General features: G+C 38.2%; 1 protein-coding gene across 1 annotated transcript; it reads left to right on the forward strand.

Moving 5' to 3' along the window:
* The first annotated feature begins 451 nt into the window (after nucleotides 1-451).
* On the forward strand, nucleotides 452-12,313 carry si:ch73-352p4.8 (cystine/glutamate transporter). Its single transcript, XM_062443896.1, has 13 exons — nucleotides 452-469; nucleotides 8,187-8,397; nucleotides 8,998-9,124; nucleotides 9,216-9,331; nucleotides 9,449-9,574; nucleotides 9,681-9,780; nucleotides 9,979-10,023; nucleotides 10,130-10,253; nucleotides 10,350-10,453; nucleotides 10,533-10,629; nucleotides 11,285-11,434; nucleotides 11,542-11,719; nucleotides 12,249-12,313. Exons 1-13 carry the CDS (start codon nucleotides 452-454, stop codon nucleotides 12,311-12,313), a joined length of 1,461 nt encoding a protein of 486 aa, XP_062299880.1.
* Nucleotides 12,314-14,057: the final 1,744 nt, after the last annotated feature.

Below are 14,057 nucleotides of genomic sequence, written 5' to 3' on the forward strand. Positions count from 1 at the left end.
TTTTAAAATTTTAATTTGACAGTGCACAGGCTGGGACTCGTACAAATACATATACAAATACTGAGCTCTCTGCATGCTACTAAAAGTAAGTTAATAATAATAAATAAATAAATAAGCCTGCACTAAATTTTTTGCTTTGTTACAGGAAACAGTCTACAGTTGTTTAAACACAGATTTTTTCCCCTCCACTTTGTTAACAAACAGCTTATTGCAGCAGTTTGTGTCCATTTTCATTACAGAGTATACACCTTGAAATCTAGCCAGACAAGTTACATTACTTGCAGCTTATCACCGTGGCATTGACAGCATGAGAAGAGGTCAGCAGAGACAAAGTGTGCTGCCCAGCACTCCATCACAGTGTAAGTAATACGATGTAATTACAGTTTTACTCTGACCAAATCAATATCTGTTGAATGAGAATTGGCTTTAACGAGCAATTAATTGTGTTACGATGGAACAGACACCGTGGGTTCATTCCTGCTCTGATGCTCTCGTAAATTCATAAAGGAGTCCTCTGAGAAATACAATGCATGATTGGAACAATTCCTTCACATACAGAAGCACTAAAAGAAAATGAGTTATAATTTATTTTCAGTATATTTCACATTTCATATCACATGAAGGAATACTGAAGCAAAGTCACTATAAAAAAAATAACAATTAGAAGCAGGTAATAAAGAAATCATGAATAAATAGAAACATGTATGGGAGCCTTAAAGGTCAAAAAGATAATCAGCAGATTGAAAACAGTCAAACATCTGGTGTGAGAATTTATTCTTATCCCTTTAAAATAATTTTTGGTGATCATTTTGACCTCCTGATTTAGAATTAGTATCTAAACAATTAATAAATCAAGGCTCCTGCCCAGGTGCTCCATCGAGTCTAATTTCACAAACATGAATCTTATTTTTTTTAAACCCTTAAGTGGGCAAACAAGCTTCAAAATTAATTTAAAGCCAAGTCAAAACCAAGTATATTTATATACCGTCGTAAAATTAATAATTTCACTGTGTGTTATAAAGTGTGTAATTGTTTAACTGTTTATAAACCAGTGGTGGTTTCCTCAAAAGAAGAGTTATAGTTAAAGGGAAGACTGCGGCTCAGGAGGTAGAGCAGGTTATCTGCTAATTGGAAGATAGGTGGTCTGATCCCCGTCTCTTCTGCTCCGCATGTTGAAGTGTCCTTGGGGAAGATACTGAACCCCTAATTGCTCTGGTGGGTTGGTGAATGTGTGTGTGTGTGTGTGTGTGTGTGTGTGTGTGTGTGTGTGTGTGTGTGTGTGTGTGTGTGTGTGTGTGTGTGTGTGTGTGTGTGTGCGTGTGTGTGTACAAGTGTGTTACCCAATTCTAATAAAGTTATTAAAGCTCTTTTTTGTCAAACAGTTAAGAAGGGGATAGAAGGCTGCAAAGCTTAATAACACAAAAATATCACAATGGAGAGCAGAGCAGGTGGACCGAAATGCAGAGACAGAAGGCGGGGCTGCAGAAAAAGGTTTATTTCCTTAGACATATGTACAAAAAACAAAAATACAGAGCTGAACTGAATAAACTTGGAGAAGAACTGACAAGAACTAGACAAAAGACCTAACAAAATGTATAAAACATACTTACAAAATCCTACTATAAAAAAACCCAAATGACTAAACACACTGGAAACCAAGAGAACACAAATAGTTCAAACTATGAGTCCATAGATAATGTTCTTGTCTCTGACTTTAAATCATTGTGTGTTTCGGAATTCTTAAGATTTCTGAAATAAATATAAAATACATATAAATCGCAAACAGACTTCCAGGCAAATCATGGCTGTCAGGATGAATAGACATGATAAGATGACATGAGAAACCTGCAGGGCAACACATAACCTGTGAGACTATTGGTGCTGAATATCACTATTGTGAGACTGCAATTGAATAAACAGCTGCATTAAACTATGTAAAGAACACACACGTGTCAATGTCGGTACCAAGCTGAGGTTGTTTTTTTTGATGACTGATGACACTGATACAGGCTGATGTGAATCAAAATAGTGCAAACATTTAGACAAGACGATTACATCCATAATTCATGGTGCCACCTTATGACAACAAAGTATATTCACAACAAATGATTGCAGTCAGTGCCAGCCATTGCATAGTGAAGGTGATGAATTATTAATAGTTTTCATTATTTCTGATCAGCCACTTCACTCGAATCCCAATTTTAATGGAGATAGTTGCTGTTTACTTTAGGTTAGTGATTTACTTATGCGGCTCTTCAGACAAATTAATATAAAAAATGCAAATTTTTATCATGTTCACCAAAATAAGGTCTCTCAGAAATGTCATTGCATTATGAGACACGTGGGGCAATCCGCCTAGTCTGATTATGCATGTGAGTTACCTCTTATGTATAGCTGGAAAAAAGAGCAGCACAAAGTGGTTTTGCATAATTGGATGAAAGGTATATCACCGTAGCAACATGACAGAAAGATCTGGGTTAAGAATACTTATACTGGAGGTTCTCAATGTAAGACTCAATCAAAATTGTTGCTTCTAATTGAGTCTTCATCTAGCGCCAACCAAAAAGGGTGAACAAAGCAGTTTTAAAGAAGAAATGGCACTGGAGTTGATCATCACTCTATCAATACCTTGCATCATTGACATTTTGCACTTTTGAGCAGAAACAAATCTTTACTTATCATCTATTTATGGATGTATTTCTTGGGGTTGAAATGCTGTTTGTTGGAGATTAGATTGCACACACACACACACACACACTCTCTATATTGTTACAGCGCCAGACCTCAAAATAACTTCTACCACACACCCTGTAGATGGATACAAAAGTCTATCGAGGACTCTGTGTGTCTGTGTGCCTGTATGAGGAGAGAAAGAAAGAGACGATAAAGAAAGAAAATAAAGAGATTAGAGATTACAGCAGGAGAGAGATTTCCTTTTTGGGAGCCACTGAGTCAGACGAGGATGATGTATTGTTCTTTTCTTCTATTTTTTAAAACAGGTTCTTTGCATCTTGGCTTATGGACAGTAGGGGTCCGTATCACCACGCTACAGAGGCAGCAGTGTTTATTTACACGTCAGATACAGGGAAAGACCCTTAAAATCCCAAAGAAGGCTTTGCAACACAGCCTTTCTTGTTTCTCTACCAGCTAAAGAACCCACAGAGTCAAAATTACGGTGAAGCACCCAAGAAAATGCAACATTAAACTGACTTTCTCTCCACATTTTCTATCACTTCTGTTTTTTTCTCTCCTGGGCAGAACTATAATTTGAGAATGCGTTGTGAGATACTTAATCAAACAGCATGCTCCGCCGACATTCTGCTTTTACCTGTCAATTGTTTTTTCTCCAAGAAGTCTCACCTACCCTCATCCATCATGTGTAATGTGTGTCACCTAATGATCCCCCTCCACACACCCTACACATTTCATATTTGAAACTGCAAGGTGAAGCGTGTGCGTGTGTGTGTGTGTGTGTGTGTGTGTGTGTGTGTGTGTGTGTGTGTGTGTGTGTGTGTGTGTGTGTGTGTGTGTGTGTGTGTGTGTGTGTGTGTGTGTGTGTGTGTGTGTGTGTGTGTGTGTGTGAGGTGTGCCAGTGTCAGAGCAATAACAGATGGGCTGTCAGGTGTACTAAAGCAGCATCTGTATCTGTTTGCGACTGCTTTTTATTAAATTTCAATTTCAGGATTAATATCTTACACTGCACTGCAACTTTTTATTCTCCTGTTTTTATGTCTTACTCTGTTTTAGCTTAATTTTATTTCCAATTTAATACATTTAATGTCTTAAATGTCTTTTTATTTTGCCATATGTTGCTTTTATATTCTGTCATGATGCATTTCATGTGTTATGTAAAGCACTTTGAATCGCCTTGTTGTTGAAATGTGCTATACACATATATTTGCCTTGCATCATTAGTGTCTATTCAAATCTCCCAGTGAGGTTTTGGAAGATTTCTTTTTTTAATCATTAGTTGACAGTATAATACACGAAAGACCATTTTTTATGATATTGCCTGTTGAGAATTAATGAGAAGGAAACAAAGTGGTTTGTTCTGTTTGGTCAGAAAAAGCCCCATGTTTCATTAATTTTAACTTTGTTTGGCAATTTGGAAAAAATCACTACTAAAACCAAATACCAAGTAATAGAATATAAGCATAAAGGTTAGTCCTGGTTTAATTACTTCATCCTGGGACCTGTGTCAAAATCTAGTTTTAAGACGTCCATTATTTTAGCTGATATTGTTCTTACATTGTGGATATTCCTGTGTGTGATTCAATTTTTGGCACCACGCTTCAAATTACCATACGACAAACCTGAGGCTGTGTAGCAATACGGTTAAAAAAAAATTCAGACAGGGGAGATCTTGGGATTTAATAAAGGCACGTGAGCTCATTTTTGCCTCAAGGCTCCAAAGCAGGTTAATATGGGCAATGTATTTATTCATTTCATAATGGAGGCGAAGAATAATAAGCACACGTTTAGGCTTATGCCTTTGTCAGTATGAAGGGGGCAATGACTTTCACAGCCTCATTTAAATAGTGAGGTATGATCAAACAAAAAGGTATAAAAAGCAGATTTGAAAGGAAAATGTGTAGAAATATAGAAAGCATCACGTCTAAAGAGAAGCGATTATGTTAAAAAAAGAGACTTAAATAAATCACATTAATAGCGCCAACAAATTGTCAAATGAAATTACAGTCTAAAAAAGAGAAGTATTTGATACACAAGGTCTGTTTAGTAGCTGTTCATCATATTACATTATCTTCATCAGCAGAGGCAGTTTTCCCATTATTATTCCAACTGCTGTTTCCAATGCCAAGAATGAACTTTGAACCTCATGTTTCAAATCAACAGAAGAAAAAAGTGGGCTGCTAGAAAGAAACTCCAAACCCTTTTTGAGATGCCCCCGGTGAAAATCAGTGACTAATGACTGACCCAGACACAACTATTAGAAATAAGGTTTAAAATCCAGGCATTCAAATGGAAGAATCATGTGAATCACATTAAATCTGACTTTTTCTGTTTCCTCTGTATTTAGTTAGGTCTTCAGTTCTTGACATTTGCTGTTAACTGCAGTAATGTCTGTAGTAATGTAGTGTATGTCAGACTTAACTTCAGGAAACACATTATCTTCTACTACAAAAGCAACAAAGCTTGTTTATTCTGCCATGCTAAGACACAAACACCAAATGTGCATGTGTGTGTGTATGAGCATTTATTTCTGGTTGTATGGCTGAATTCTCATGAGTCATGTGTGTGTATGTGTATATGTGGTCTGTATGTGTGTGTGTGAGGGTTAATTAATTCCCAGGACAGGGACACACACACACACACACACACAGTATATGTACGTGCCTGTAATTGGGGGATTGTAGGCACCTTGCTCCATGCATGCAAAGACCTCAGCTGGTTGCCAAGGGCAATGTCTCCATGAGAGCAATATGGAGGATGACTTTCTCCTCCTTGTTTACCTTGAGAGGGATAATCTATAAGGAGAGAGAGAGATAGAGAGATTTTAACCCCTCAGTGTCTTTCCTTTTACCATGGCCAGCATCAGATCCCAGAAGATTCCAGTTTAATCAGAGAGCCATATGTTAAGAATTTGGCTGTTAACATTTAATTAAATTTGATGTAACTATATCAAAAGCGTGGTGATTGTTCCTGTACTTTTTTTAATTGGGATATCTACTTAGGGAAATCATATTAATTTAACCCTTACATAATGTTCAGGTTCAAATTTGACCAATTTTTTTGTTCTTTTTTTTTTTTTTTTTTTTACATTGGACAGCTGTAAAAACATCTTATACACATTTATTTTAGCGGGACTTTTCCTAATGTGACCCACAGTTTACAAAAATGGAAATAAAGTGTATCTTTTTATTTCTATTTTTGTGCAGCTGATACACATTTTTATATATACAAATCAACTAATTTGACCTGTGACATGTTGTTGTATTCTTTATATTCTCTTGAATGTTCTCCTGCACCATAAAATAGTGATTGTGAATGTCTTTTTTCCATAAGATGAATCAAACATGTATTAAGAAGTATTGTAGAGACTAATTATGAGTCAGAATATGAACAGTATGTAAGGGTTAAAAATTAAACTGGCCCTCTGTTTTTTGAGAAGCCTTGATGTACTTTTACGTCGTCAAACCACACTTTGAAAACTGTTGATTTACAGAATGGAAAGATCTTACTGGGAATGGCTCATGGGAAATGTCAGGGCATGTGACTCTTGCATTGTACTCAGTGTGAGCGGTGGGAGTTGGTTCAGGAGGACGGATGAGCTTGTTGGACAAACGGCTGGGAGTGAGCGACTGTGGCTGGTCTGGCCTCCACTTGACTGGGCAGGGATCTCGGGAGGTCAGGTGGAAAACAGCAGGGGAGTTGGGCTCACATCTCCTGGGGCTGGTGTGTGAGACCACAGCAGCGTTACCCGCTAAGAGAGGGGCTAAATTCAGATCTACCCTGGGATTTCACACTGAGATGCACAAGATGTCCTACAGCCATACCTGGGAGAAAATTACAGCCTCTATCTTGAACTCTGACAGTCACAGTTTAGATGAAATTAAGAACCAAAGCTTAGCAACCAGTGATGAATTGAGATACATTTCGGATTTTTTCTGAACCGAACTCAGACTTAACACGATGCTTCTTGTTGCTGGAAGTACCATTAGTTAGTTAGTAGTTATAATCTTGGAAAACCTATACACATAAGTAGCAAGCAGTAGTAATTTCCAATGTTCATTGATATGCAGTGTGAGATAATATGAGATTGCCATCATCTGGACAGAAAAAAAAGTGCATGTACTTTGACTTTAGAAACATTTAGCAAGTAAAAGAGTCCCATCTACTGGTCAAAGGAAGAGAAACATCAGGGAAGTAACTTCCTGCTTTTCTGCTTTCTCCATCATATCTTTAATTAGACAATCTTCACTGTGTTTCTTAACTTCTTTAACATGTAGAATGTCACATGTTTATTTATTGAATTTAATAGCAGGAAATCCCCAAAGACATCCTCCACGTCCACATCTCTCAGCTGCTCAGCCCTCCAACAAAACAAGGACATCACATGATCCTCTCATGCTGAAAATACCAGAAATAAAACTGCAAAATCTTGCAATACCTTCAAATATCTAGTTTTAGGCTTTGACTGCATTCAGATGACAGGAGCTCTGACTACAGATGCAATTGTTCCCACTTCATAAATCTGGACCAGAGGAGCCTCTTACTGTGTGTGTAGGAATTTTAACAAGCAGAAGCCATCATTGATGAAGTGAAAGTGACATGCATGCGGTGGTCGCTCGAGTGAAAATAAGGAAAAACAAGCTAATTGAGTGTCCTTGGTTTTGTTTTCCGTTGCCATTCTGAGCAGCTCTGAGGCCTGCTTGATCTTGGCAGAAATATCGCAAGCATTTCAGACTCAGCTGCAGCCACATGGTCATGAAAGCCGAGAGTAACTGATATCTACTTTATTAACTCAACATGTATGTATTTAATCATCTAAACCAGGCCATTACAAATATTGTAAGAGGGAGCTTTAGAGGGGACAAGATGAAAATGCCAATCTTCTCCGTTGGGCCTGTTGTTGTTAAAAGTAGCCCTCCAAGAGTTTGTGCAGCTGCCTCTACAACACCCTGACCCTTTTTTTCCCCCTGAGCCAGAAAGGCCTCCTGTCAAGCTGAACACACAAAGAGCACATGCACACACTGCAAACAGTACAATGCAAGAAATGGTCTAGCCTTTAAACTGCCGTAATTACTTGCTGAAGCTTGGAAGAGTGCTGGCTTTGTTCCCTGCTCTGGCTGGGCGGGTGGGGTAAGAGCCAATGAGGAGAGAAAAACATGCAGGAAAAGTGAAGAGCGAGAGGGGGCCACGTTTGGTAGGCTCAACAGGGTTTTTCTCCAACCACAGCCTCATGCACATTCATATACAACAACAAAAAAATCAAGTGTGAAGGGTTGACAAGAAGCACGAAGAAGAGTTGTCGATTGCTGTCTTGAGATTAGGGTCAGAAAGAGTAAAGGCAAGGATTCTGGTGCTGTTTTGTTGGTGAGCAACATTACACAACAAAAAAAAGAGGTAAGAACTTCAGTTGTAATGTAGATGTAATCTTCAAATCAGCAGCATTAAGGAAACAAAGTAGGTCAGTTTGAGTTGCAGCCACACCAAAAAAAATGGAGAGGAAAGAAGAGGATGACAAGAAGGAGAAGAAAGACGAGGAGGTGGTGCACCTCCGGAGAGAGATTGGTCTGCTGCCTGCTGTGTCCTTCATCATCGGTACAGTGGTGGGCAGTGGGATCTTCATCGCACCCAAAGGAGTCCTGATGAATAGTGGCAGCGTGGGGCTCTCTCTGCTGGTGTGGACGCTGTGTGGGGTCCTCTCTTTGTTCGGTAAGATGGTTGATGTCATAATTCATCATTCATCAAATGTTTGTGTTTTAGATTGTCATTTATAAATATATGTGTTCAGTTTGAGATCAGCATAAAAGGAATATGAAGTACAGAAAAATGTAACAGCCTTTTTTCTTAAATTTAAAGCAATATTACAAATTCTTTCAATATGTTGGAATAAACGTCCTTAATGCCAACATTTTTACCTTTTTTTCTACAAGCGTTACTAGAGCTTTGACCTTTTTATAGACTTTTTTCTCTTCTCTGTGCATCTTGGAAGTAGATGAAGTTGTGCCAGAAACCTCTACTCTGCTTCTACTTAATTCCAACATAATCATTGATTATGTCTATAAACTTAAGGACTGTCAACACTTGATTTACATCTCATGTTTTTTAAAACTCTGCTCAGCACAAAAAATACTTGCAGTCACATTTATAGAAAACTGCAAGATGTCTACATTTGAACTGCAATACATTACTTGTATACCGGGCCACTGCAATTCAATAAATGTGCAAAAAAACCGTCAGGATTGCTACTCAATTTGGTTGTACTCTGTGCAATGACAATAAAGAAATTCTGTTCTATTTCTCTTCCATTAGGGGCCCTGTGCTACGCCGAACTAGGTACCACTTTTACTAAATCTGGTGGCCATTACACATATCTGTTGGAGACCCTGGGGCCGCTGCCTGCCTTCTTAAGAATCTGGGCGGAGTTCTTGTTCATCAGGTTGGTCGCTTGTTTTGGAGTTTACAGGCTAAAAACAAAAAAGACCCTAATGTCAAATCACAGCACATAGCGGATGTTTTTTCATCTACAGGCCAGCTGTGGCTTCCTATGTGTCCCTGGCTTTTGGTCGCTACGTGGTGGAGCCATTCTTTGCACCATGTGCTGCTCCCACAGTGCTGATCAAACTGGTCAGCATCCTCGGAGTGAGTGAGTGGCTCTAAGTCTATCTCCTCCTTCTATCTACAACACCATTATACTTCACACTACAGCATTGCAACAAAAAAAATAGATCAAGAACAGCTGTTTGTTATTGTGCCCCTCTAGCATTTGTCGTAGCGATCAACTGCTGGAGCGTGTCCATGGCCTCTCGAACACAGGTCACCTTGACTTTCGTTAAGATGTTTGCCCTGGTCCTCATCATCATCCCTGGTGTCATCGCACTGGCAAAAGGTTGGAGGATGTGGTTATTACCTCTGAAGAGACGGATATGTTTCAAACCCCTTGAGGTCTGGTGAAATTGTAATAATTTGTTGTCCCTGTATCTTTTTCTATGCAGGAAAGACGGACAATTTCCAGAATGGTTTTGAGGTTGACTCGTTAACATTGGACAAGTTGCCATTGGCCTTCTATAATGGCCTATATGCCTACGGTGGATGGTAAACAAGCAAATATAGCATTAGTACAAATGTTTTTCTACTCTGATTATACAGTGCATTAATCAGTATCATTATTAACAACAGACAGGATATAACTGTGCTGTTAATAAATACTAACATATATTAATACATGCTAACTTGCTGATAAATACACAGAACCGTATGCCTGTGTGGATGGGCTTCTCATTTTTCCTTCAGGTTTTATCTGAACTTTGTCACAGAAGAGGTCATTAACCCAAATAGGTATGTTACACCTGACATCTGCTCTCCAGTCAATCTATATTAAAAAAATCATGCTGACTTGAAAAAAACCCGATTACACCTCTCTGTGTGTGTCCTGTCTTGTCAGAAACCTCCCGCTGGCGATAATCTGCTCCATGGTGACAGTGACAGTCTTCTATGTGCTTGTTAATGTCGCCTACTACACCATGATGACTCCCGCGGAGCTGCTGCTGTCTGATGCAGTAGCTGTGGTCAGTGCTTCACTTTTACAGCATACTTATTTAGTTATATATGTACTATATGTTGGAGGGTTGGTCTCATCCTACTGTGTGTATGTGTCTCTGCAGACGTTTGCCAACCGTGCGCTCCAGGGTTTGGCCGCTGTTATTCCCATTCTTGTTGCCCTATCCTGCCTCGGAGCACTTAATGGTGGCTTCTTTGGATCGCCCAGGTACAGAAAGGTTATTGCTGTGCATGAAATCAACTAAGAGCTAACAGCCTGATCCTAAGTGTTACTGTTTGTGTTGCAGGATGCTGTTTGTGGGTGCCAGGGAGGGCCACTGGCCACCCATCTTTTCCATGATTCACATCCGCAGACACACACCTTTACCTGCTGTGCTGCTACTGGTAAAGTACAATTTTAACCCTTACATACTGTTCATATTCTGACTCATAATTAATCTCTACACCAATTCACATTCATACATTTCCCATAAGTCATTAATAAATGTTTGATTAATCCACAATCACTATTTTATGATCCAAGAGAATATTTTATAGAATATGAAGGTCAAATTTGTACATTTGCATATATAAAAATGTGTGTTGGCTGCACAAAAATAAAAAACAATACATTTAATTTCCTTTTTTTGTATACTGTGGCTCATATTAGCAAAAGTCTGGCTAAAAGGAATGTGTATTGGGTGTTTCTACAGCTCTCAAATGTAAAAAAATTAGTCAAATTTGACTCTGCACAGTATGTAAGGGTTAAATACAGTACCGTCTGAGACTTTTGTACCTTAAAAAATACAAAATATCTAAAAATCTGGGGTAACTATCAACCATGCACTGAGCAGATTTAATTTATTCCACTTCTTTTTAGTCATCAGTCAAGTCTTCAGTCTGAATGGGAAACATTTATTGATTCTCATCCCTAGTTTTACCCAAATATATGGTTTAAAATGATACATTTTACAGATTGATTACTCTTCTACATCTCTATATAAAACAGCCACAACAGATTTAGACTGGATGTGTCATCATAGCTGCATTGTGTCTCCAGTACCCCTTGGTGGTGTTGATGTTAATCACCGGAGAAATCTACCAGCTCATCAACTTTGCCTCCTTCGCTCGCTGGTTCTTCATCGCCTTGGCAACCTTAGGGATGCTCATCCATCGATATCGCTTCCCCCTCCAGCCGAGGCCTTTCAAGGTTAGTGTGTCTGTGGTTGTTCTACTGTGCCGCAAAACATTTTTCATCCTTGTGTACACTAAAATAACCAACCGCTGTTATATTTGCTCTGTTTAATAATCCCAAAGGTGCCACTGGCCATTGCAGTCATCTTCACAGTGGTCTGCTTCTTCATCGTGGGTCTGTCTCTGTACTCGGACCCCTGGAACACAGGGTGGAGCTGTCTCCTCACACTGACTGGCGTCCCAGTTTACTACCTGACCATCCACCGCTTTCGCTTGCCCCATAGATGGAGACACATCTTCAGTGAGTCATAATGAGATTATTGCTTTTAAGCTTTAGAAGAAAAATGTATTTAATGTATAAACATTTGTGAAGACAAGAGTGGAAAATGAAGTGATTGAATATACCTGCTTAAGTTGGAGCAGGCTGTTATTCATGAAAAAACTTAGGTGCTTTTTGAGCATGGACATAAGACTGAGGGAAATAAGCCTCTCACATTCAAAATAGTACAGAGAAAGTTAGTCCAGGGTTTATAATTGTTTTACATTAACAAATTAAAGAAAAAACACATACACCTGCAACAAGAGTACAAATATTATTTAAAATTATCATCCAAAAGAAAGAAAAACCCAGTAAATATAACACAGACAGCAGTGTGAGCACAAAATCATGACTTACTAAATCCTACTCTGGATATATTTTATCCCAATTTTGTGAATCAGAGTTAGAAAAAAACTATAAAACATAAACTCCTATTTTATTCTCAGGGCTAAAGTCAGGGAGGTACAAAAATCCTTCTCAACTTGTGCATAACTCTGACTTTCATCCTCAGACTACTGCAGCAAGCAGCTACAGATTCTCTTTGAGGTGGCTCAACAGGAGGTCAAGACATACTGAAGACCCCCCACCTTAAAGACGCCCTGCTCTCTACTGGCAGGCAGCTGTGATACCGCCTTAAGTCAAACAATCCTTTAGTTTTTTTATGTCCAGAGAAAACCGACATGGTCAGTTTTCATTTGTGTTTTTAAAGTTTTTGTATCTGTTGAAACTCTCTTGAAACGACTGTAGCTACTAGAAGTGCAGCATTGTAATACTCAAGTAGACTAATAATCATGATGGACAGTTTTGCAGTGTGTTTTTCCACTGGAAGAGTTCTGAAGATACTTATATTTTTATAATTCATTTTTTCAATCACAAAGACAATCTAGACGGTTTCAGCTTTTATTGACATATAAATAAAAAAAACAGGCTACTTGTTGTGTAGTTTTTGTAGATACAATCTGAGTTTCAATATTACTGTACTGTATTTTTCAGTTTGTAAAAAAAATAAAATTCACTGTCTGTTTCACACTGTGTAAAGATGAGCTGAAATAGAATAAAAAGCTCTACATTTCTGTATGAAACACCAAACACCAACAGATTTATTGTACATAGAAACACCAACTTTAGAAAGCAGAATAAGGCACATGCTTTGACAACTGTTTGCAAGAAACCACAACAACCTTCCCCCCTCTTGTTGCGTGCCATTCAGAGCCGACCGATGAACTCGCTGAAATGTAACTTCTCTCACATTAACACACACACATGCTAACAAACCTGAAGGAATTAAAGCCATACATTATTTTTTTGTGGCATCTTCAAAATGAAAAAAAGGTACATCTCCCTTTCTATCTTCTAACTATTCTGCTAGGAACCAAACACTTTTTTATTTAAATAAAATCTACGTCACATTTGTGCTTCCAGAAAAATTAAATAGTCACCATGCGTCTTTATTGAACAAATACAATCTGTGCTACATAGATACAAAATATTTTGTATTTGTTTTTACAATAGCAAGGTAAGTAAGATATGGTGTTGACATGAAGATCCACTGCATGGAAAAACATTCCTCTTTATAGGTACAAAGTGCCCTGAAGTTGGTACTGGCATAGTGGTGAATAATTACTGTGAGTTATTATAAAGTCGTGTGGTGAAGACAGTTTCTACGATTAACGTACACAAGACCTATTCTATTGCTGTTAGTGCTATTTGTTTTATTTTATCGTTGTTTATTGCTAACAATCCTGCCTCACCATCTAAAAAAAAAAGTCTACTCCAGGAGACTTGACGCATGAAAGCATCCCACTGGCTGATCAGGCAATATACTTACTGTCTTTTACATTTACATATGCAAAAGCTAAATATATATTAAAAATGTGCAAATCAACATACATATACACTTAGACTTATTTCTCTTTCTCTAGCATTTCCTTCAAGAGTACAGACAGATATGACAGGTAGGATAAATGATCAAAGAAAACAAAAATTTGTATAGACTTGCTGTGTGTGAAGTTTTCAACATAGAAAGTTTTAAAGATGTGGGGGAAAACATTGACATTAAAAGGCAGGTAAAATCAGAAGTGGAAAGAAAAAAACCTGACATGTACAAAGGCTGAGGGACGACAAATGAGCAGCTTGGTTATTAACAAGTGTCCCCGTCATTCATTCATTCATTCAAATAATGTCCTCTATTCCCAATGGCTGCCAGAAACATTGTCCAGTAGACAGTAAAGCAGATGAAAAAGGAAGCAAACTCAAATGGTCTTGAAACATAAACCCCTATTTGGCACTTACATTGTCCAAATGAATAACTAAAGCAACT

Source organism: Scomber scombrus, chromosome 22 (genome assembly GCF_963691925.1).
Source record: "Scomber scombrus chromosome 22, fScoSco1.1, whole genome shotgun sequence".
Lineage (NCBI taxonomy): Eukaryota > Metazoa > Chordata > Actinopteri > Scombriformes > Scombridae > Scomber > Scomber scombrus.